The 26,803-nt window shown below is 37.2% G+C and overlaps 1 protein-coding gene across 4 annotated transcripts in view; it reads left to right on the forward strand.

The window, feature by feature from the left end:
- LOC124553716 (zinc finger protein 708-like) overlaps nt 1–26,803 on the forward strand; it is a 224,135-nt gene that overhangs the window by 142,090 nt on the left and 55,242 nt on the right. For all 4 annotated transcript variants that reach the window (XM_047127616.1, XM_047127619.1, XM_047127617.1 and 1 more), the window contains exons 5-7: nt 7,655–7,747; nt 12,955–13,017; nt 22,068–22,105. In XM_047127616.1, the coding sequence (XP_046983572.1) occupies nt 7,655–7,747; nt 12,955–13,017; nt 22,068–22,105 (194 nt within the window). The remainder of the gene's footprint in view (nt 1–7,654; nt 7,748–12,954; nt 13,018–22,067; nt 22,106–26,803) is intronic.

A 26,803-nucleotide genomic window follows, 5' to 3' on the forward strand; every position in this document is an offset into this window, starting at 1 on the left:
ATGTGGTGCTACAGAGGAATGCTGAAGATTAGATGGGTGGATCACATAACTAATGAGGAAGTATTGAATAGGATTGGGGAGAAGAGAAGTTTGTGGCACAACTTGACCAGAAGAAGGGATTGGTTGGTAGGACATGTTCTGAGGCATCAAGGGATCACGAATTTAGTATTGGAGGGCAGTGTGGAGGGTAAAAATCGTAGGGGGAGACCAAGAGATGAATACACTAAGCAGATTCAGAAAGATGTAGGTTGCAGTAGGTACTGGGAGATGAAAAAGCTTGCACAGGATAGAGTAGCATGGAGAGCTGCATCAAACCAGTCTCAGGACTGAAGACCACAACAACAACAACAACAACATGAGGCTTTATCTAAAATTGGTTTTGAAACTTATACCTTTGCATGCATGTCCTCACATGCATGTCTTCACCCACAGGGAAGACTTAGCTTCCAAAAATTGAAAAAAACTCAAATGCTCACTAGGGAGACTTTTTTTTGTAAAAAAGTTAAAATAAATCTATCTCTCATTCTTTTGTTACAACAGTGTTTTTTCATCAGTTTCAATTAACATGCGACTTCAAATTATTAATTTATACATGCAAATATACATACTTGGTTGTACAGGTAGTTTTGTACTAACAAGCATATTCCAGTGGAGGACTTTTGTTTTAGATGATAATAGGTTATTTAAATTTTGAAATTATGATGTCTGTTTATATAGTTTCAAAGAGACAACATTCCTGAGACCAAATAATTTCTTTGACTTAGGATACACCAATTGATAAGCATTAGGGTGTGGATTTTCTATGACTTTTCTCATGCTTGTGCAACATTCTGCTTGCAAATGCTATGGTACAATGTATCTTAACTCCATTCTCTACTCTTTCTTGAAATAACTCTGCTCCAAGCCTATAATTACTGTTATCAGTGTTCAATCAAAATGGTAAATTAAAATCAGGTCTGTGTAATAAGTGTTGCTTCCTCAACTCTTGCTTAATTTTATCAAACTCTTCCTGACAACTTTTATCCCAAACCCAAACAGTGTTTTTCTTAAGTAACTGACTTAAACATGGTGCATTCAGACTCTGATCACTTATATGTTTTCGGTAATAACTGCATAACCCAAAGAACGACTTTAATTGTTTTTTAGTCTCAGGAATAGGAATTTCTGAAATTGCTTTAATTTTTCCTGGATCTGCCAAAATTCTCTTGTCTGTGACAACATGACCCAAAAATTTTAATTCACAAACTGCAAATTTACATTTCTCTAATTTCAATGTCATCCCCCCTTTTCTAAGTTTTCACAAACTGACTTCAAAATCGAAAAATGTTCCTCCCAATTTTGCCGTGTAACCAAAATGTCATCTACATAAATTATCAATTTAGATGCAAGTTCTTGCCCCAGTACATGATCCAAAGCTCTTATAAATTCGGAAACGGAAGAATTTAACCCAAATGGCACAACACAATATTGGTAACTCTTACCATTGTACAAGAAAGCAGTATATTTCCTAGAATTAACCGAACGTGGTACCTGATTAAAACCCGAAGTTAGATCCAAACTTGACATATATTTTATATCTGTAAATTTATAGAGTAACTCGTCAATATTTTCGGGATGGTCTGTCTGTCTGAACAAAATTTTGTTTAAGTGTCTAGAGTCCAAAACCAATCTTACTCCACCATCTTTTTTTCGAAACTACTACTAGATGATTATTACATGCACTGATACTCCTTTCTATTATATTACATCCTTCCATCTTTTTCAGCTCTTACTCAACAGCAGATCTTTTTGATATTGCAATACTGTATGGTTTTATGAAAAATGGTTCATGAGGTTTTACCTGAAGCTCACAGTGATAACCCTTTACCCTACCAGGTATGTCACTGAAAACATCACTGTATTCCCACAGCAGATTTTCTAACTGTTGTTTTTGCTCTCCAGATAAATTTTGTGTTTCTGAAATTTTCAAATTTACTAAATTCCCAAATTCAACTTCATCAGTATCAAATCTATGAATTTCAATATTCTCCAATCTATTTTCTTTTAGTAAATTAATACTGTCAAAATTTCCATTACTCTGATCACCAAGTGTGTACACAAAATTTGTCGGAATGTATTCCCTTTCACTAGTTTCTATCAAAAGTTTTTTCCCAACCGAATCAAATGCTGTATTTACTTTTACTATCCAATTCATACCCAAAAGAAAATCCTCATTAAATTCCTGGATTACAAAACATCCATGTGTGAACAACTTGCCTTCAATTAAAAATGTCTCTAAAACCTGGCTTTTTACCAATTTACTGCTCTTCCCAGTAGCACCTTTTATCTTTACCCCAACAACTGGCATTTCAACATAATCTTTCCCTGCTTTCAATTTCTTGCTTAATCTTTCAGATATTCCTGAGATCTCACTTCCTGTATCAATTAAACATTTACCAATCCATGACCCAATTTGAACTTTTATATAAGGACTGCAAAATTGATCACTTTTCTCAGAACCTGTATCCTCATGTAATAAATCACTTTCAATTTCCCCAAACCTATACTTATCAGAATCATATGGTATACCATTATATTTATTATTTGTCACAGTTATAAAATTTGCACAAGATACAAAATTGTCATTAGTACTCTCTATTATCTCAAATAGCCAAGAATTTTCATCCAAATCACATTGTATACTATTGAAGTACTTATCCTTCAGCTTTTCAAAAATAAAATATCTCATCTTTTTCCACCACTCAGGACATACAGTTTCACATACATTAATAAGCATGTTTCTAAAGTTCTTGTCAAAAGAAATAGTTTCACTGTTCAGCCATAGATTCATAAGAAATGTGTGTGTGTCATTAGTATCTGTAAAAGTTACACTTAGGCTAGAAGTTATACATGTGTCATTATTTGTGTAGTCAGATTCTTTACCAACAACATCAAAATTCACACTTTCACATACACCCAGTTTGTGAGCCTTATTCATCCTGGTAACATCCCTGGGAATTTCTATAATATTCTCACTATTTAATCCATTTTCAACCATGTGTATACCCAACTCCCTATTTAAACTAATGAAACACCTTTCCTCAACATTATCATCAATATCATTACCATCATTATCAACTTCATCATCAACATCATTATCATTATACATATTCAGGTCATACACATTCAAATTATCCCTCAAAATATAATTTCCCCCTCTCTAAAGTTACCAGATCCCTTTCACCAATATTTTCATTCTCACAGTATGCATTCTTTCTTTCATTCACACACATCTCTGAACTACTACAAATTACATCATCTGACAAAGTGTTGTTCTTTTCTGCCCAAGTGTAAAACTCTGTCAAATTAAATGAATCACAATTACTTTTATCTACTGTATGTTCTTGTGTACTGAAAATTTTATATTTATCAATATCATTATTTTCCTCTTGAAATTTTTTCAATAAGTAACAACTAATAACCTCATGTGATAGCTTAGGTTTGGAACTGTCATGTTTGGGTTTATGATAGTCACATCCATTGGTCCTTTCTTCATGCTCACCTTCTGCCTCAACCTTGGGGACCTTCAAGGGGGCGTCTACTCGTTTTTTATTTCCTCAATTACAACTTGTTCCTGCTTGAACTGCTGATTATGGATCTGCCAATGCCTCTGATCAACATTTCTGTTCCCATTCCTATGCCAAACATTACCTGATTGTTGGTAGTTTCTATTGTACTGATCTCTAGCAAAATTTCTGTGATTTTGATCCCTAAAGTGTTCTCTATTTTGTTGATTATTTCCGCGAAAATGTTGTTCTTGTTTTGGATAAAAATTATGGTCCTTCTTTTGAAAATTGTTATATCCCCCTGAATTTTGACTGACACCATGATAATTGTTTTGTTCCCTTTTTTGAAATTTATCATTTCCCCAATTTTGATCATTACCTTTCTGAGTAAACCCACTGTGTGTTCTTGTTGTTGCCCTATCCAATTTTTCAATATAATTGAGAAGCTGCTCAACATTACTATCAGGACAATGAACTAAACTCAACTGCATTGCTGATGGCAATCTTCTCGTTATGGTATCAATTTTGGTCAAGTCATCCAAAGGTTTTGTTAAATGAATGAGTTTTTGAAGTTCACTTTTGCAAAATTGTTTCATGCTCCCATCTGATTCTCTATAGCTTCTCCCATTCAAAAATTCACTTTTGATTCTAGTTTAAGATCATCCCAAATATTTTCCAGATATTTTGATTCAAATTCTGAAAAGGTCATCCCCACAGTTACAATCTGGTTTGCCCAAGTCAAAGCTTCCCCTTCCAAGAATTTTTTCACAAATATAATTTTCATATCATCTGGTGAGTGAGGTAAAAAACAATCCTTACAATACTGTATAAAATCAACGGGATGTAAGGGTCCATCTAACGAAAAGTGCTTCACTGGAATATTAGATACAAGATTGCATTTGTTGACATTGTGATTTTTGCTTTGAAATTCAGTGTCAAAACTTTCAAATTTTTCGCTAAGTTCTTTGACAGATTTTTTGTTTTCTAAATCATTGCACTCTACTTTTTTTTCTAAAGTAACCAAACGATTGTCAGTTTCTTGTTCTACATTTTTAACCAAAACTTTTGTATTCTCATCCAAATTTTTAATTTCCCCTTTTGTCTCATTAAAATCAATTAAATTTCTTTCCCTATCTACCAGTAACTCATTTTTTACAGTATTAATTTCACTGCTCAATTTAGCATCAATTTCATTTACTTTTGCTTCCACAGATTCAATTTTTTCCTCAACACTGCCAACTCTGTTCGAAAGATCACCCACTTGGGTATTAACTGCTTGGACTTGCAACAAAATGTTATCAATTTTTTCATCCCAGTAAGTCTTATTGTCATCAACTGATTGTTTAATTTCTTTCGTGAAATTTACAAGAAAACTTTTTAAATCAAATTGATCGGTTCTTTCTGTTTCATTTGACCTGTCCTGATTTTCGAAGTGTATTAAATTACTACTTTCTACTTTAGGCACAATACTCTCAAAAATCTCATAAGTCATTGTGAAAAAAAAAATTATACACAACAATACAAAACAAGATAAAAAATATTGTTTTAACAAAATACGAGGGTTTCGTGACTTATCTGGAACACTCTTGTACTGTTGCAAATCCACGTTTTCCATCCATGTGATTATTGACCAAATTCTTGAAGTATTTTCTTCTGTCGAAAATTATATTTTTTGCCGAAACATTTCTTCTCCAAAACTTTTACTTCCCGATGAACACAAATACTGTAACACACATTCTGAAAAAACTGGTATGAACACACACAAATTTTCTTCCTCATAGCACTTGAAGATCTCGTGAACACAAAATCCCGGCTACAGTCCCCAGTTGAAATATACTATCCCGGCTGAGACACAAAGTTGGAATATGCTCACTATTTTTTATTTACTTAAATTTGGCATATTTCGTGACAGTACCTTTTCCGTTAGATGTATACAAGGCGATATTAGTCTTGGCTTCAGTTGGCTAATGGAAGTATGATTCCACATTGGATCTTTGTCGGCCGCAGAAATGACCTGGTTCAGTGTGTTTGGCTCATTTTTGGTGCTTCAAATACCATTTCTTTGAATGTAGTTTCTTCTTATAGTTTATATAAAAAAATATTAACATAATTCAAAATTATTTATGATGGCGACCTTCACATTGTTCGACCGTCAACACACACCAAGAGTTAACTGCCGACTAACTATAGTCAAAGACGACTCCAGCGTCAAACACATTTTACACAACACACAAGCTTCCACTTGTAATCAGTCTCTTTGCTATTCTTCGATACATTTACTAATAGTAATCAATATGCTTTCACTCTCAAAAATATAAGTAAATTAACATATAATAAGGCAAATTATAATAAAAATTCTGACAAAAAAAAAAAAGAAAACATTCACAATTTGGTATCGACAAATCCAGTAGAAAATACCACATTTCCCAGAGCCATTACAAGTTACTGACAATTTTCATATTTATTCCACTGAATCAGAGTGTATGACTCTCTCTACTATTCCAGGACATGCTCGCTAAATTCAAGATTCATTCTTCACATACACTTCTGATTCGTTCCGACCACACTTTCAGGACTGTGAAAACTACTGACTTGAAATTTATGTGGTGAATTCATACTTACATATTATTGCATATTACAAATGTTCATTAATATTGGACTATGTAAATGAATAAAAGTGGAATCACTGTCTAGTGTAAGATTCAGCTCCATGCTATATGTGCACAAACTGCATCTTGCCAGGTGATCTGTTGCCTGTTGCATAGTGTGGGAACCAGCCACCTACGCCCCTCTCCATGTAACATCTGCAGAGGCTCAGTTCTGCCATCAGTCCTAAACTACACATTGCTGTGCCATGCATGGTGTGGTAGTGAAACTGCTCCTGTTGACTTTTTTGATGGCCATAGATGGAAACGATACTATAAAACACAAAGCTGACAAATTGTGGATGCATGAACAGGATTCAGCAACCAATGCGTGGCTGGAAGGATGGTGCTGCAGCGCCAAAGGGCATAGCTACCAAGTCGTGTACATAACAGTCAGAGGATTAACGATGCAAAATTATCTAATGTAAAAGTAACACGTCTGAAAACAGTAGCTTAAATATGAATATAAAAGTGTGCATCACTGATCAATTGCTAGCATAAGAAAATAATAGTTTTGCACACTATTTTAAAAAAATTCTAAAATCTAGGAATATAATAGTTATGGTTTGATTGGACCTACATGAAGCTGATGGCTTTAGTGTGTGAAAGAAATTTGACAAGAACTGTTACTTTGCATAAAATATTGGTGAAGATATTTGGTTCATTGCATGATTAATATTGGTGGACAAGAAGATGAACAAGTAGCAGAAATTGCCATAGATTCACAAGAAAGCCTGTTGTTGTCAAGGAACTGAAGAGTGCAGTTGAGTCTGCATAAGTTGATCACTGATGATTGCAGTGGACTGCGTGTGGTAGCTTTATACACCTACGTCAACTACTAATGTAATGTAGTTTTGTAAACATCTTTGTAGCAATGTCTCACTGTTGTCACAGCTCTGTAGACAGCTACTGTTCGTGCATGCAGTTGTTTGCACTCAGCACTTGAAAGCTGGAAACAGCACTGCGTTTCAGCTGTAGAAGACTTCAGTGGGCTGGACATTTGACATGCATACCTGAAGCCATTCAGACAAAAGCTGTAAGGACAAGGAGGCCGCAGGAAATGCACGTAGTTTATGGATCCCAGAAGTTATGGTTGAATTAAGTCTTTCTTTAAAGATTACTGACTGAAACATAGCTAATAGTGTTGCTAGAAGCAGGATGTGAGGCCAGTGTCTATTCCAGGTCTGTTAATTATATGAAATGTGTTACATAAGAGAAAGCCCTGTTGGAATCTTACGGGAAAGGCCATTGTGTTGTGTGGCACTGGAATAACCTCATATGTATATGTGGTAGTAGAATAGCTGGCCAGCAAACTGGTTTAGTTGTCTCTCCTCAATAATACAGAATTATAATCATTGATGATTAGAATCATGATGGTATTCGTAAGAACATATTCAGTGTCATGTGATATATGTACAGGAGTGTACAATATATTATAATTGAGATTATATTTTCATTTTTCAGTGTCTTGAAGATCCATTAGTAATCTCAGGGTCCCTTGGTTCTATCAAGGAGCCTCCAGAATTAAATTTGGAAGCAGAAGAAAGTGAGAATTTTGTGAGTATTGACTTTGCAGATGAATTGCATGTGGTGTAAAATTATATCATTGGCAAATTTTGGAATGTAAATGGTGCATTAGTTAAGGAAGCATAGATTAGCTGCTAGTAATTTTCCTGTAGTCTTGCATTATTATACTATGGTTATGTTCAGTTATTTGCAGACTATTTACTGACTGTCCAGAGTAGAACTGTAACAGTTCTTGTAGCAATATGTGTAATATCTTTAGTAACCCTTCTTATTAGGAGTCATTTTGTGTAATACATATATTTGATAGATGCTGTAAATTCACATTTAATACAAGTCCATATTCTTATAAATTATGTAGGCTGATAAAAACTCTGTCCTACAATAACTTTCATTAATATATTACAGGAATACATTTAGCTGTCTTGTACTTTTAATGAATAATTTATATTTCTGAGTTTATGCCAAAATTCCAAGTAAAGGAAAGTTATTAAATGTGATAGTAGTTAAACATACTCTTGATGTACATTTAAAAGGAGTGTGTATGTCGGCCTCTAGCCACACTGTTACCATAACCAATTGTTACTTATCACCATGTCGGTATGCCCATGCCTTTGCCCAGACTTTGAATTTACTTACCTAGGCACTTAAAAGTGGATGTAAACTGTAATGTTGACTCCAAATCTAGGGTAATTTTTTACCTTAATCAATAAATTGCATTAATTAATGAAGCAGTAGGTGACAGAAAACATTCTAAGGTCTGACTGACAGTTTGTAGTCTGCCATTTAGCCGCATACACTGTGAGAACACATTGTAGTCTACGTTCATTTTCACTTACCTTAACAATAAGGTAAAATTTAATTTTTCCCCAGGCTGAGCTCTGTATATCAAAATATTTCCATTTTGTGTGTTGTGCTGTCTTGGTGCATACACGTTGGAAAATTCACACTGGAATCACATCGTTAAGAGTGGGGTAATGTTTCCAATGCGTTATTATCCCAGTTCAAATCCTTTAAAAAATATGTATTGAATGTTCCACAAACTATTAACTGAGTTCCTTCTCTATCAGGTAGCTCAACAGCAATTGTTACTTTCTCATAAAAAGTTTGGAGTGGGAGATCCATAGGCTGTTAAGATTATAAAATAAATTTTTCAATAACAGTCAACAAAAAAGATGCTTCTAGGCTCTGATGTATATCAAAATCTTGTTTCTAAATTTTTCTCTTCTTATTTACTTTTTACATGTATGGCAGTGCCTTTATTTCATAATGAATGTATGTGAAAATGGTTCTAGCCAACAACTGAGTACATTATTCTTGCACTGAAAACATAACGAAATACAAGTTACCTATGAAATGTAATTCAAAAGAGTGACAGCATTAGCAGGAGTAGATTATGAAGTGTGATGTTTAAAGCTTTCCCGGCATACTGATTGTTCCATAAAAACACGGGAGAACTGCCGGATATCAGTAACTTCCTGCCACGATATTTTGGCGCAGAGTCTTCTGGCCATCTTCAGGTGAATGCCACTGTAGTGGTACTGGCGAGTACACGCTGAGCTCCGCAATTTCAAGCCTTCTGAGGTGACACTGCGCATGCACTGCTCAGCGTGCGTGTTCATAACGGCTCCGTGAGCTGCGCCTCGCGCCCTCCACTGTGAAATCCTGGCGTATCGGTGTCAGGTCGATTTCCATCTTTATGCAGATAACTACGTCGACTACGGAGTTTCTCTACAACAGGATTCCAAGCAGAGTTGAGCTGATAACCGCTATCTCGATTGATGAGAGTCTCGTCAGACAATATTTTTATGGAACAATCAGTACGCCGGGAAAGCTTTAAACATCACATCAAGCAACTCTACGGGGAGGAAGTGATGGAATGTATTTGAAGATTCGACAAGTTATGTGAAAGAGGAGCGAGGCTGCTGAGCTCATTGATATTCTTATTAAGGTGCAGAGACAAGGGCATTATTCCAACGTTTGCCAAAATTGTGCATTTCATAAATACCACTGCTGCAAATAACATCAAACGCAAAGCAAGCATGGCTTTGGTGGGAGAAAGGATTCGTTTTACTCAGCGTGAATTGGATTCTGTATCAAAGGACATGTTCCACATACATTTGGAATTGGCAGCAAGACTATCTTCTCTGTCGTGGACTGGGTGGATGGTGTGACATGGGCTAAAGCAAACTGGAGCCACGATAAAGCTGTGACGAGGCAAACTGCCAAGATTGACAGACTTTCTAAACAGATGCAGCAGGAAGTTCCAACTCGACGATCTGTTGTTAATTTGACAGAGAAAACTTTAGATGACGCGAGTGTGTCTGTGCTAGCAAAAGGACTGAATTTTGCTCCCACACCTGTTTCACCGCCACTAGTGGATTTCATCAGTGCCATCGAAGAAGCGGTACGCCGTCTTGATACAGATGAAGCGGAGTAAGTTCGTCGAGAGTCTTGCCATGTATTGACCAAGGGTGCACCAATGAAGAATAACATCTCGCCCATGGAGAGGATAGCCCTCCGTAACTTACGAGCAGATGTGGATACAGTAGTCTCAAAATCTGACAAAGGAAACGCTGCTGTCCTCATACCAAGGATGACTATATTAATAAGATCAATGTTTTATTATGTGATTCAACGTATCACAAAATCGATAAGGATCCCACGAGCCGAGTAGTGCGAAAAACAGCAGAAGTTTTATCAAATAGTTCTCTACCGAAGGAGGTCATCAAGAGACTGAAACCAAACAGTTCAGTTCCACCTAGGCTATATGAACTGCCTAAGATCCACAAGGAAAATGTGCCATTACGTCCAATTGTGAGTAACATTGGAGCAGCCACCTACGACCTAGCAAAATTCTTGGCATCTTTGCTCAAACCAATGATAGGCAAGTGTGCACATCACATAAAGAATTCTGGTGATTTTATCAGTCGACTTCAGTCACTACAACTGCAAAGTAGTGACTTATTCTCTCCTCTACATATTTTATATTTAACAACGAATTTTACGAACAATCTGATGGTGTCGCCATGGGGAGCCCTTTGTCTCCCCTGGTGGCTAATCTTTTTATGGAGGATTTTGAGGAGAGAGCACTCGATTCTGCCACTTTTAAACCGACAGTATTTTGGCGGTACGTTGACGACACTTTTATAGTGTGGCCTCATGGTCTGGACCATCTCCAAGAATTTTTACATCACATGAACTCCATACATGGAAACATAAAGTTTACCTTGGAGATAGAGAGAGATGGTTGTCTGTCATTTTTAGACGTCTTGGTGCGACGGAAGAGTGACGGCACACTTGGTCACTCGGTGTACAGAAAGCCCACTCATACAGACCTGTATCTACAAGCTACTAGTTGCCACCATCCAGCACAAACAATGGGCGTTCTCAAAACCTTGGTCCACCATGCCCATACTATCTCTGACGCCGACAGTCTTCAAACGGAACTGGAACACCTGCAAAAAGTATTTTTGAACAATGGCTTTTCACCTAGGCAAGTGAACAGAGTGATGAAGACCTACAAACGACGGAACAAGGAAGAGGAAGAGGCCTTCAGGTCGACTGTTTATCTACCATTTATTGGGAATATTTCTTCACAGATAGGCAGAATATTGAGAAAGTATCAAGTGAGAGTCATCTTTCGCCCTCCTTCCAAAATTTCATCACTAGTGGGATCCGTTAAAGACGACCTGGGCCTGCGTAAACCAGGTGTTTACAAAATTCCGTATGAATGCGGCAAATCATATATAGGGCAAACAACACGAACTGTGCGGGAACGCATTGTGGAACACCAATGGCATACTCACCTTCTCCAACCCACCAAGTCCGCAATCGCCGAACATTGTATTTCCACAGACCATTCCATGAATTACGACGACACAAAAATTTTGGCCCATACATCAAACTTTTGGAGCTCGATTATCAATGAATCTGTGGAAATAAGATTGTCTGACAACGAGACTCTCATCAATCGAGATAGCGGTTATCAGCTGAACTCTGCTTGGAATCCTGTTATAGAGAAACTTCGTAGTCGATGTAGTTATCTGCATAAAGATGGAAATCGACCTGACACCGATACACCAGGCTTTCACAGTAGAGGGCGCAAGGCGCAGCTCACGGAGCCGTTATGAACGCGCACGCTGAGCAGCGCATGGGCAGTGTCACCTCAGAAGGCTTTAAATAGCCGAGCTCAGTGCATACTCGCCAGTACTACTACAGTGGCATTCACCTGAAGATGGCCAGAAGACTCTGCGCCGAAATATCGTGGCAGGAAGTTACTGATATCCGGCAGTTCTCCCGTGTTTTTATGGAACAGATTATGAAGTGGCTTATGTTACATTATTTAAACCATGTATGGTATTGAGACTAATGTTATTGAACCCTTTCCACTCCTGTGGCAAGTGGTGCTCAACATTGCAAGTTTTGTTTTCTACTCCATTGCTGAGTCTCATTTGACACAATTTTTCAAAGCTTCTGTCTCAAATCTCACTGTACTAGACATCCTGAGATGCATAGGAGTTCCGTGTAGTGAACCCTGTATTAGCTTGAACTGTAGCAGTTGTGTTGAGAGAAAGGTTGCTATTATTATGTTCAAGTTAGCTGGTGCAAAATGGCTAGCTCTTCTCACACAGTTCTTTCTGAGGAAGAGACAGTGGAACATTTAGAGGAATGTCCAAGTGAACACAAGAGTGACAATCATTTTTCTGATGACAGTGATTCATTTGTAAACAATTCAAGTGAAATGACAATGGAAACAGTCCACCCAGAACAGCTTGAAAAAGTAGCACACAATGGAAGGGTTTGTATTGTGATGCTTATGTAAATATATTGGAATTAAAGCACTCTCTTTTGTTTTAATGTATGCCCTGATTGTTGGCCACACTAGTTTCACAAAGAGACTCATGCAGTCCATGTGGCGATGATTTAAATAAGAGTGCATGGAGATGCCCTGTGTCTGCATTTAAGAGTACTTAGGGTTACTGTGAAACACTTGGCTAGACAACAGCAATGTGTGGTTCTGTTGGTAACTTTGTCTCTGCAATAGTTGAGATGCACCTTCAAGCTTTTGTTTATATTACAGCTCCGACTTTCTGTCTATAATGAAAATATGAGACAGAAGTAATGTAACAGTGAAATTGTCTTTTTCTCTGTGTAGTATTTACAAACATAGCTTATGATACTGTGTTCTTAATTCATTATATTTTCATTTTGCCATTAATGCTTTTCAATTTATGCAGGTCTTAACCTCTGCAAATGATTCTCTTGATGTATGTGACCCACTGAGTGTAACAGATGATGAGGTAAGCTACATATTACTGTTATCTACATAAATTAAAGGTATAATCTTATTTTTTTGCTCTGTGCTACCACTTAATTCTTTACATAGTGAATAAAATTGTATTGAGGACACATGTATTGACAGCAACAATATAGGATAATTTGAAACCATGGAAGTACAAATATTCATGTGTTGTGCATGCAAACACAACTGATAAAGACCCAAAAAGTCTTCATGAGCTATGACATAACCATTTTGTTATGATTGTGAATAAATAACTGTGTAAACATTTGTAAAATATCAGTTAAATTTGTAATTTTTGTTTGAGTTCGCATTGAATGTATCAAAGCGAAGCAAATTATTGCTGAGAAAGTTGTATATTTCAGATACAAGGATTCAGAACTACCCATTTGCTTGTCAGCACAATAATGGGTTCCACAGTAAATGTGTATTGAATATTCCGTAGGAAAGAGATGGAATACAGGATAGCAAGATTTACTTTAGGAGACTATTGCTGGTGCTGTCTCAGATGTACACATACATCTGTATGTTTTAAAATTTAAAAATCTGTGAAAATCCTGTAGCTTATGAAAACCCTGTGTAGGTTGATGACAGAAGTGGCTTTAGTTTCCCTCCACTTCTTCAATCCCAGAACAATGGAACTAGGATGCTTTTACAATCGTGGTAGAGCTTACTTTGGTAGAATATTAATAGTACTATATTATGCATCAGTAAGAAGCTCTTGGAATGTACACGGTAAAGTAGTGCCCATCTTTGGAAAATAAACGAAAATCTTCACTTACTGTTGTATTTAGCAAGAAGATGAGAAAATGGAGGAAAATAATACATCAAGTTATTAGAATCTAGTGGAAAAGAGATAGAGTAATAGTTAACTAAACACCACTCTCATTCCTGTACATAAAAGATATCTATGATAAGTTTCTTATGATGGCTATCTTGGCAGCAGCTGTATATAACCTGCAGTAGTTTAAAAGAAAAATGCCTTTAGCATGCTGCATATTAATTTTTTGTGCACCCAAAAAAGATGATTAATGTACAGCACACAAAGGGCAGTTCACTTTTAAGCTACTGCAAAGTAATCTATGTTTATAAACTTAGGAAAACAAATCCAGTCCCAATAAGGTGAAACTCTGGGTCCATGACGTAATACTTTTTTGGATATTTTCTCTATGTTTCGTATGTAGGCTAGTATTATTTCAATAAGAAACACTTCATCTAATGCAGTTTCTTTACCGCTGCTTGTGGAATGGAAGTAAACATTCAACAGCAAAAAATTGTATATTGAAAAATCGTACTGACATTCTATTGTGGAAAGAACTTTCTGCTGACTTGAGCACTTCAATAACTCAGTTAATTCTGATAACCATTAACTCAGATGATGCAAAGAAAATACAAACTGTGGGACTACTACAGTTACACTTCACTGGTGGCATCTGCATACAAGGATGCCAGGTCATATCACTAACACTAACGACTGGGACGCAACTTCCACTGCTACTGCAGTGTTGATGAGACGCAATAGTTACTGAAGTGGTAGTACTTTGATGTTGAACCGTGCTCTTCCTCTGCATTTGGGTCTCTAGGAGAGTGTAATCATGTTTCGCTTTGTAACAAATGTTTCTAGTAATTCAGATGACAACATTTTGTGTGTGTTATATAATGTGTTCTTTGATGTTTTTAATAAAAATGGTTGACAACAATGTTGATTTACATCAGAGGAAATCTGTCATACTGATAACCTATAAAACAAAAATGGGAATATATGAGTCATTTCGTTCACTTTAGCTTTTCTGAGTTTAGCTTCATTGAGGAACTCGGAGAAGTTTGTGATAACCAGTGGGTTCGAAAATTAAGAAACGTTTTCTTCCACATACAGTGAGAACAGAAAAGATTCCTCTCTACTTTTGATATACTGTCCATTATTAAGATAGCTAGCAGCAGTATTTCTGCACAGTAAAGTTTTACAAAGGTAAAAAAAAATAAGCTTTTAGGGACAGCTTCTCAGACTTATAATATGTTAAACATCATTTCATTTTATGAGATGTAGTGTCATGAATATAGCACCACATATTTTTTGTGGTGAAAACTAAAACGCTGGTATGAAGTTACTAAGTTTGGCTAATTTTCCTAAGATGTTAATGAAATGCTTTGCATAATGAGCTACCTACTAAACTGTACTTATGTTGTGAAGAGTTTTTCTGCATTTTTGTCGTTTCCCAATTCCTTAGGAACAACACAGTAGCTGCAGTTGATGCAAAGGTAGCGTGATTAATAGAACGCGTATTGTAACTTTAGAAAAAAGAGTGTGTGTGTGTGTGTGTGTGTGTGTGTGTGTGTGTGTGTGTGTGTGTGTGTGTGTGTGTGTGTGTGTCAATATATTACCCAGGCTGGAGAATTCAGCTTGTGAAATAGATCCAGTAGCAAAGGGCTTTATGGGAAATATTGCAGTGCAGTATACAACCTTCCTCCATGGTATCAGGATGCTTGAAAGGAAGAGACTCGTATTACTGTGGGGAAACTATGGATGAATGTGAGGGGAACTAGCAGTCAGTGTACAATACATGATTCAGTCCCTTCAAACACTTAAGTTGTCTGCCTTCTAGTAGTCCAGATGGGATACATTTGTTGGAATTAATTTATTTAGTGATATCTCTTAAAGAACCATATCAATGTATTTTTTGTCAAATTATCACCATTTAACAAATTGAGGCATTAAGTCATAGTCTCCATTTTTGCCATATTTTATTGATCTCAGAAATCTAGAAATCCTTTGTTGCATTTATTTTTTATAGTTTGGAACAATCTGCACATCAGTGTTAGTATCAGGCCATTTCTCTGGCTAGTCAGTCACCTATATGACTATCCTCTCTAAGAATTGATGATTTCCCTGTGGCACTTAAGGTAACCTTTGACAAATATGCGTGCACTGGAAGTTCACAATGGGACTGTTAGGTGTATCAGTTAGTTTTTCAATACTTTATTGTTCTTTGTATTGAATTTTTCTTCAGTAACATATTTTTGTTGCAGGAATGGAATGATATCTTATTTCCTATTATGACTGACTTGATTTACCAAACATAGTCATCTTGGGGAACCTCTCTCTCTTCTTCCCCATTCCATTTGATTTCCTCATCATTCATTACAGAAATAAAACTAATAAAAGATAGAAATCATTTGCTAATCTTCATGTAAGATAGTGTTGCCAAATGTAGCTGACAGTCACTGGATCTTCAGTGTTTGATGTATCATATGATGTAAACTACCTGTACATGAGTTTTGCATCTCAAAATGTTTACAAAGCTGGAAATAGGCAAGCTCCAGACAGGAAGTTACAACTTGACATTTTAATAATTTATGCAGGAAGAGTGATGTAGCTTCCAAAATATGAAATGAAGCTTAAACAGACTGATGAAAGAAGCAATTATGTAACAATGGTACTTACTCAAACAGAAGCAGATATTGAAGAAAAAGAAGATGAAAGTTTCAAGTGTAATAGGACCATGACAGAAATAAAAACATTTGTAAATTTCTTTGAGAATGTATTACACAGCCCAGTCACATCAATGCGATTATCACCTGCCTTCAATATCAGCACTAACCACTCACAGATGACAGATGATGGCACAAGCAGTGCAGAGTGTATAAAATATTTTGGGAGGACACGGAAGAAACTCCAGTCATTGTAATGCAAAAACAGAGTGATTTATCTGACATACAAAAGGGCATGATCATTGGCTTTCAGGCCAAGGGTTGAAGCATTTCTGAAATTGCTATGTTTGGAAACTGTTCACACACCACCATTGCTAAAGTATGCAGTGCATGGCTACATGATGCTACCCAAAACCAATGCTGTGACAACTGTGATGCACCATGGGCTATAGATGACAGGAGTGAACGATGTCTGCAGAGATGTGAATGAGCCAGTAGGCTTGCAACTATTAAGAAATTGTGTACTGTGGTGAACAGAGGGACTACCAATATTGTGTCCTCAATGACAATTCACCAAATGTTGCTGTGTATGGGCCTCCACAGCAGGTGTCTGATTCATGCAGCTGTGCTGACAGCTATCATCAGCAATGAAGGCTGGAATTTCCCACACTAGTACCAGAGCTGATGTTCACTGAGTGGCGATAGATGCCCTTATCAGATGAATCACATTTTGTTCTCTGTTGGACGAATGGCCATTGGCATGTACAGCAACAAAATATCAGAAAGTAAACACCCTGCAACAATTGGAGCGTTACGGTCTGGGGAATGTTTTCATGGCATCCCCTGGGTTCTCATCATCCTGAAAGGTGCAGTGGATCAACACAAGTATGCAGCTGTTGTTAGTGCAGTTTATTTTTGCTTGGCATGAAGGCATGTGCCAACAAGACAATGCAACATGTCGCATGGCTCTCAGTATGCATTCATTGTTCAAAGAGCGGCAATAAGAGTTTACCAAACCACCCCTCCCACCCCCCCCCCCCCCCAGATTTAATCCTGATTGAGAATCAGTGGTACCAACTGGACCAGGCTGTTCACTCCTCGGATCCTCAACCTAGAAACCTAGTGCACCTGGCCATGGCATTGGAGTTGACATGGCTCCACATCCCTCTCAGTACCTCACAGAAACTCATTGACCTTCTTCCTGCATGTCTCATACAACTCCACAATCAAAAGCTAATTATTCAGGCTTTTAACTGGCGGTCACAATATGACTGGACAGTGTATAAGAAAATGCAGTGAAATTATGACTAATTTAATAATTCAAACCAATAGATCTATGAAGAACTCAAAACAGAAACTTGTAATGAATACACACAACTTGCAGTCAGTTGGAATGGTATACAGGATGTAACTAACAACACAGAGGTAGTTCTACAAACATTCCAAGATTTCTTTAAATTTTAGAGTGGTTCAGACATCCCACTCAAAATAATAGTGTTCTGGCAGTAACACCAGATGAAGTGTAATGTGACAAAATTCAGAGTCAGTGATATTTAATAAACTATTGTGAAGTGGATTCCTTTTAACGAAATGGTACAGACTTTCTCATGTTCCTAGGTAAAAATCTGATGATGGTACCCGCTGACTGACATTAGGTCGGTGAATAAATATTAATCTTGAGTTTTTCATGAAGTTCAATGGTCACGATCCATTTTCTGTCTAAATGTCATTTCACAGTGGGGATTAATAGAATGTCACATTATGAGACAACTCACAGTAGAGGTATGTTCACAGTAAATGAAACATCAACTACATCTCATGTGGCACTACAAAGACTAAATGTTTAATTTTCTATTAGAGGGCCCTTCATGTTTATCAAAATTTGCAATATAGTTTTAACATGAAGGGACAAGAGGTGGTAGTTGAAATTAATTGCTGGAGCATATCTCACAATTGGTATGCTTGACAATAATAATAAGAGCATTTCTACTTACTGCTGGAAACCTGGAGGAATAGCTAAAGTGTCATAGAAGCTTTCCTAAATGTCAATATCTCTTTGCTCCAGAATATATAACAACAGCAAGAGCAATAATGCTTCCAAAATTGTTCATATTGCCCTTTTGCTTTGTTCTTGGCTTTCGTTTTCTTGCTAATTGCTTGGTAACAAGGACAAACATTTTTTATCCTTGAATGGAATATTTTAACTATTGAAGCAATTTTATTAAGTCAAAATTTTACCAAATGACTATTTATGTTCTTAATTATTCCCTGTGTAGGGTGTTACTTCACCCATGTATTGTAAAACCTAAAGTTAATGCAACCTTCACAGTATCCCACAAAAATTAAGCTAACATCAAAATAAAAATTAAATACACACCCAAGCACAAAAATCTACCATGATAACAAGAACATGTTGATAACAGGTTACTCGTAATTTTAGCAGACAATATCACTGCCCTTTCCATGTTGAATCTTCCCTCATTGACTTTAGTATTCTGTTCCATTGATGGGTCATTCGTAATGTATGCAGAATATTTTGGTGTTATGCAATCTACAGTGTCAATTGGGCTTTAAGGTTTAATAACAGATATTCTAAATGTAATGGCATTGACCTTGAGATAAGACAAGAGAAAGAGGTGCCAAGAATTGTAGAAAATTCAGGACCTACATAGAATTGCTAAGCGAGCTGGAGCCTTCTAATCAATCATTTCTAAACCAGACTGGCAGAGCAAAAGAAAATAGAAAGAAGGAAAGCTGAAGTTTTAAACTTTACATTTATAAGACAGGTGTTCAATAGGTAATGCAACACTGTTTTTCTTAAAGCAGGTTGGTTTTATTCAGGATTCCAGTAGACCATATTATTCCACACTCTTTTGGCTACAAAATCCTATTTTTCAATGTAACCTCTGTTCAATGGGACGGCCTTGCATCACCTCGCTGGAAGGGCCTGTATGCCTGCATGATACCACTCCACTGGTTGACAGTGCTAACAGCTTGCTGCAACAGTAATCTCCCCATCACCCACTTACTGCATTTGATAGAGTGCATCCTTCACTGAGTCAAATAGATGGAAGTCAGAAACTGTGGGAACTGAGTTGTAGGGTGGATGAGGTAGAATAATTCTATGAAGTTTTGGAAGCTTCTCTAGTTGCCTCACCCAATGACTTGACATGTTTTTCTTCACCGCCAGGTCTCTGTAGACATTCTGCAAGCACCAATGAATGTTCACGATGCTCTGGTTTCCTGCAAAAAGTGCCTCAATGACAGCTCTTAATCCACTTCCATTACAGACGCCATTTTGAAGGTTACATATAGTGCTGTCATCTGTCAGAACTTCATGAAATGAAAGAGGCTGAAGCAGGAATATTTCACAATGTCCCACAACAAATTTTGCAGATTTTCTACTGAAATTGGCTGAGAAAAAACTTGTTGCATTAAGTATTTAATGTGCCTTGTAAAATCACTCAGGCAGAAGGATCACATGGATCACTCAAACATGCTACCATTTCATTTTGGTGTGATGACTCTCAGCATGCTCCAAATGTTGAAAAAAGTTAGAGAACACAAATGTGTAAGAAAAGCAGCCATATAACATTCAAATGCTGTAATAATAGTGTACTGGTTGACACAGTTATGTAAATTAAATATCTAAGCTTAATATTACAGAGCAGTATGAAATGAAATGGAATGGGCACATAAAGTAGGTTGTAGGGAAGGCGAATGGTCAACTTTGATTTATTCTAGGTACGTGTTGCTCATCCTTATAGGAGTCTGCACACAGATCACTTGTGTTACCCAGAACTAAGTACTGCTAGAATGTCTTGGATCCCCACTAGGTTGGATCAAAGGATTGCATCGCAGCACTTAAGAAGTGTGCAGCTAGATCTAATGCCAGTAGGTTCTTTCAATGCACAATCATAATGGAAATCTTATGTTGACTCAAATAGGAATCCTTGAAGGGGAGAAGATACACTTTTCATGAAACACTGTTGAGAAAGTGTAGAGAATTAGCCTTTGCACTAGACTGCAGAATGACTCTACAGACACCAGCATACAACTTCAGTGAAGACAGCAAACAGAAAGTTAAAGAAGTTATCGCTTGTAAGGAAATATATAGAGATTTGTTTTTGTCTTGCTCCATTTGCAAGTGAAACAGAGAAGAGAGTGACAAACATTAGTACAAAGGCATTTTTCCACTTCAGGGGGTGAAATGTGTGTTGATTAAGGTAGATGGATCAAGAAAGTTATTTGCTGCAGTCAAAAGAAAAGAAAAGAAAAGAATGGAAGGTGGGTATATAATATTGTAAACTTTTCAGGAATAAAATGTATGCATACACCTGAATGCTACAATGCATGGAAAAATCTAGGTGAGGCTTTGATTTGGCAGTAGAAGTTGAATGGGTGGTGGTGGTGGTGGTTATTTTTGTTGTGAGTTAGGACCTTTGAATTAGCTACATCTTTATATAAACCAACCATTTATTATGCTCTCCAGCTTTATATAAACCAACCATTTATTATGCTCTGAGGTCTCTAGTGTCACCTGGAAACTACAGAATTAAAATTTCTACTGGAGCTTCTTAGGGTTTGCTGAAGATTTTCTGCACCAGTTTGCTGAAGATTTTCTGCACCAGTTTGCTGAAGATTTTCTGCACCAGTTTGCTGAAGATTTTCTGCATCTGTTGAACTGTATATTTTCCCTACATTTCACTATTTTATTTTGTCACCAATGCTTGTAAAATACCTCATTCATTTGATGATTCCTTGTTGTGTGTAATGTTTCCTGCTTACTCAGGATAAATATATACATTAGAATATGTATTGCCCGTGGATATAGCATAGGAGCAGTGAGTGTAAACATGTAACAAGCCACAAAAAATTAAAATAATGCTTCAGATTTGCTGCATTCTGGAAAACTACTAGCTTAGAAACATATCTATGTCGTCCTTCCCTGGTTTCACATTGCTGCATGTCTTTGCTAAAAGTGTGAAGTAAGAAAGTGTCTTTCCATGTGAAACATGTATTAAAGTGCTCAAGGCTGTGGTCAGGAGTGTCAACACCATTGTGTTCAAACTGAAAATTATTCCAATATGTTGGCCATAATTATGGGTTTCTGAATTCTCATTTGAATGAGAGTACTCATAATTGTATTGTGTTTGTGACATGTAAATCTGTGTAAATCAATGGTGATTTGAATGTGGTACTGGTTCAGTGAGTTAATCATGTATGTGTACTACTCCTTAAATTGTCATGGGTGATGCTTAAACTTAATGGAGCATATTATTGACACATAGATGAAATTCATCTCCAAGCATATCTGAATGTACAAGTGTCTCATACACAGTGAGAACTCATTTGCCTCTGTGGATGCACTGAGTCATTTACTTTTTCTCACTCATTGACTTTTTTTGCATGTATCTGTAATGAAGTACTCATTAGAAATATTCTCTGCATCTGCTGTTGTCTTTTTACCATACACTATAAGTATTTTTTTTTATATATATTATCAATAGGGAATATACCAGAAGTATCAGTTTTGCCTGAATAGTAGTAGTTAGTTATTGGTATTTTCTACTGCTTTACCTTTTTTAATTCATTCCCTAATAGTGTGATGAAATATTTCAGGAGGCAGCTTCAAAAAGATGTGCACGAGACAGTCCACGGTAACGTTTTTATTATTCATTGAATTATTTTTTAGAAGTTATGGTTCTTATAATCTCATTGGGGAACTACATGCAACATACTGATTACGTGCTTACTTTGTTGTTCTATTGATAGCGAGACATCTTGTAAGGCCATATGTATGCATAATACATGTAAGTGTGGTTTTGACTCTTTATGTGCACCAGGGGAGAATATCAATAGTTCTATGCCATTTGCTTCTTAGGTAAGTCGGCAGTAAAATAAAATTAATGACATAACAAAATGTGAAATCTGCATCATTAGTTGTCTGATGAATGACATTGGGATTCTTTTTAGCATGGAACACAGATGAAATCAATTGTATGACGTTTTGATTGCTTCTGTTTTTCTTCTTTGAAATGTTAAGCAACATTTTTGTAGAATGCAGTAACCAAATCTTTCCTTGTAACTAATTGGCAAACTTTTAGTCAGTGAATAACATAATTTTAAAAAATTAACAGTTCATACAGAAGTTTCAGAGTAAGATTTACACTACTGGCCATTAAAATTGCTACACCAAGAAGAAATGCAGATGATAAACGGGTATTCATTGGACAAATATATTATACTAGAACTGACATGTGATTACATTTTCATGCAATTTAAGTGCATAGATCCTGAGAAATCAGTACCCACAACAACCACCTCCGGTCGTAATAACAACCTTGATATGCCCGGGCATTGAGTCAAACAGAGCTTGGATGGCATGTACAGGTACAATACCACAGTTCATCAAGAGTAGTGACTGGCGTATTGTGACGAGCCAGTTGCTCAGACATCATTGACCAGACGTATTCAATTGGTGAGAGACTGGGAGAATGTGCTGGCCAGGGCAGCAGTTGAACATTTTCTGTATCCAGAAAGGCCCGTACAGGACCTGCAACATGCGGCCGTGCATTATCCTGCTGAAATGTAGGGTTTCGCAGGGATCGAATGAAGGGTAGAGCCACGGGTCGTAACACATCTGAAATGTAATGTCCACTGTTCAAAGTGCTGTCACTGTGAACAAGAGGTGACCGAGATGTGTAACCAATGACACCCTCTACCATCACGCCGGGTGATACGCCAGTATGGCGATGACGAATACACACTTTCATTGTGCGTTCACCGCGATGATGCCAAATGTGGATGCGACCATCATAATGCTGTAAACAGAACCTGGATTCATCTGAAAAAATGATGTTTTGCCATTCGTGCACCCAGGTTCGTCATTGAGTACACCATCATAGCCGCTCCTGTCTGTGATGCAGTGTCAATGGTAACCACAGCCATGGTCTCAGAGCTGCGAACATTGTCGAACTGTTCATGCAGATGGTTGTTGTCTTGCAAATGTCTCCATCTGTTGACTCAGGGGTCGAGACATGGCTGCACGATCCATTACAGCCATGTGGATAAGATGCCTGTCATCTCGCCTGCTAGTTATACGAGGCCATTGGAATCCAGCATGGCATTCCGTATTACCCTCCTGAACCCTCCGATTCCATATTCTGTTAACAGTCATTGGATCTCGACCAACGCGAGCAGCAATGTCGCGATACGTTAAACTGCAATCGCGATAGGCTACAGTCAGATCTTTATCAAAGCCAGAAACATGATGGTACGCATTTTTCCTCCTTACATGAGGCATCACAACAACATTTCACCAGGCAACACCGGTCAACTGCTGTTTGTGTATGAGAAATTGGTTGGAAACTTTTTCCACATGTCAGCACATTGTAGGTGTCGCCATCGGCGCCAACCTTGTGTGAATGCTCTGAAAAGCTAATCATTTGCATATCACAGCATCTTCTTCCTGTCGATTAAATGTCGTGTCTGTAGCACGTCACCTTGGTGTAGCAGTTTTAATGGCCAGTAGTGTAATTCACTTGAGTCATTTACACAAATGATATAAAGTTGTAGTAGCTGCCTATTGATTTGGAGGTGAATGCACTATTAAGAGATATCCATGTCCTTCATATACAACATAAAAGTTGCAAAATAGAATTGCATGCATGGTCCAAGATGGCTGCCGAGTGAGATCACAGGTGTTTTCTTCATCCACTAAAAGAACTTATTTAAGAGGAAATAGTGTGAAATTTAGATTTTCTTTGTTCTGTATACTTGCTGTAGTGTCTATTCTAGTCACACATCTGAATATTAGTTTCCCAGCAGAGATTGTTCTTGAAAAAACTTGTTCTTTAGCTGAAGCCCTGATAATCGCAACGTAACCTGAAATTTTGTGTGACAAACACAAAACATTCTATTCAAGTTTTCTTGATAGTGCAAAATTATTTAAAAAACATAGCTACTAGTCTCATCAGCTTCTATTGTTGCAACAAAAGTGTAATTAAATGTTTCTAAATTGTTTTTAACTAACACATTTCGTATTGTTTACTAGTTATATAGACGCTATCTAGGCCAAAATTTTCCAAATTATAAATGCTTAAAAACCTGAACAAACACGTCTGATAACGTAAATTCTCTAAAAGCAAAGTAATTACAAATTCATTCTTCTGTCATTGAATCTGTAAATAGGTATAAAAAAAAACCGCCACCGCACGTAAGACCTTTGTGTTGTTTTTTGTTTACACTCAGACAATCTTGCATCCTTGACAAATTTAAAACATTCTTTAAACTTAATTATTCTTTCGAAACTCACCATGCGTGAGAAATGTGGTAAGTGTTATAGGGTAGTGAGTAGAGGGATTTGCTGCAATCTTGTAGGAAATATTTTCACTGGGAGGGGGGGGGGGGTGCAGTGGGGATTGGGAGAACAGAAGAGGCTCTCTCCTGGAACTGCAGAGTATGCAGTAGGAACATTTTGATTGGGGAACAGGAAAGGAAAATCTGTGCCCTTAGGGCACATTAGGAGGAAGCAAGGAAGGAACTGATCAGGATCAAGGGAGATACGTGAGAAGAGGTTGGTTGGGAACTAGCAGCTGGTAAGAGGATAGGAAGAAAGAAGATGCGATCTGACAGTTTTATCATCAATGCCAAAAATGAGTATCTACCATTGTGAGAGGTAAGTGGAGAAGAGCCTCAGGTAGCACGAGGACCAGGAAATGTGCAGCACACATCAACTGAGACCAAGAAGCCTAGGAATGTACAAAGTGTTATGAAGAAGGAAGTGCTGCTGCTAGATAGTAACCATGGGCGAGGTGTAGGCTCTCAATTACAGGAAAGTTTAGAGGCAGCATACCAGGCCACCAGTATCTTCGAGCCAAATGTAGGGATAAGTCATGTGATAGAGGACCTAGGGTCTTTATGTATGGACTTTACAAAAGAGGACCATGTAGTGATATTGGGTTGCGTGGGAAACAGTTTGGACAAGGATGGGGCATATGACATAGGACAAGATAGCTTCCCTGACACATGGCACCAACGTAAACTGTGTTGAGCTGTTGCAGTGTCATGATCGACCACACCTTGATGTAGATGTGAGCCGAATCAATGTGGAGTTAGGGATGGCTCTGAGGACAGTGAACTTTGCTCATGTTTTTCTAGTGCCTGTCGGGACTATCAACAAATGGAGTTTCACTATGCATGGCCTACATGTAAACAGGACTGTGAAGGGAAGATTGGTACAGTTGATTCATGAAAGTATAGGGGGTGGATCTCGGGCCACACATGGTCAAATACCTGTTGTCATAGGTAGGAAAAGTAGGTCTTTTTTTAGGATAAATCTAGACAACAGGTTTCCCTGCCTAAAGAGTATCTCCAGCAGTTTAAAAAAAAATACTGAAACAGTCACTCACAAGGCAGATTTTAACACTTCAAATATCACACATACCAGATGTCACAAAGAAAAACAAACCATTGGAAAGGTTAACATGGGGCATTTCACAGACTTAACAATCCTCCATCAAAACATGCAATCATTAAAGAATAAAATAAAATGATTAGAAGTTGAGCTCCAATCTGTGAACTGCACAGTAGTTTATATTACTGATCACTGGTGTAGAGACACAGAAATCAAACATGTAGTATTATCATTGTATGATAGGGCAAACTCTTACTGCAGAAGTACTTCAAGGGGTGGAGGATCACGCATTTATATCAGAAAAGGAACACAGTTCAAATCAAGACATGACTTCAGTACAGTAAATGAAGACAAACACTTTCAAATATCAGCTCTTGAATTAACAGGACTTGATATCACCAGGGAATTAATCATTTTGTGTGTGTATAGATCTCCCAGCAGTAGTGTGGATACTTTTTTCAATAAATTAATAGAAGTTCTAGATAAAATCTTAAGTACAAAGGTCAACACAATTCTGTGTTGACAGCAGCACTAATATCTTAAATGAATCCAGCAGCACCTTCATAAACATCCTTCAAAGTAGTGGCATGTCTCTATTGGTCAATAGTGCAACAAGGGTTACTACAATTACTGCATCATAATTGACCATGTGGCCACAAATATGGACAGGGAAAAATGTGATGTAGCTGTAAAAGATCTTGGACTATCAGACCATCACTGTCAAATAAAAACACTAAAATCAGGCATTGAGTCATGCCCTATATTACAAGCCTACAAATGACATCTATCAGAAATCAAAATAAGATTTTTTTCAAAAGAACTAGAAAAACAAAGCTGGGATAAAGTGTATAACGAAACCAATGTGAGTGCGAAATTCTCCACATTGTTTAAATTGAACTTTGAAAAAGCATTTCCAAAAGTATGCTTGTTTGTATCAACA

The sequence above is a fragment of the Schistocerca americana genome, chromosome 11, assembly GCF_021461395.2.
Source record: "Schistocerca americana isolate TAMUIC-IGC-003095 chromosome 11, iqSchAmer2.1, whole genome shotgun sequence".
Classification (NCBI taxonomy): Eukaryota; Metazoa; Arthropoda; class Insecta; order Orthoptera; family Acrididae; genus Schistocerca; species Schistocerca americana.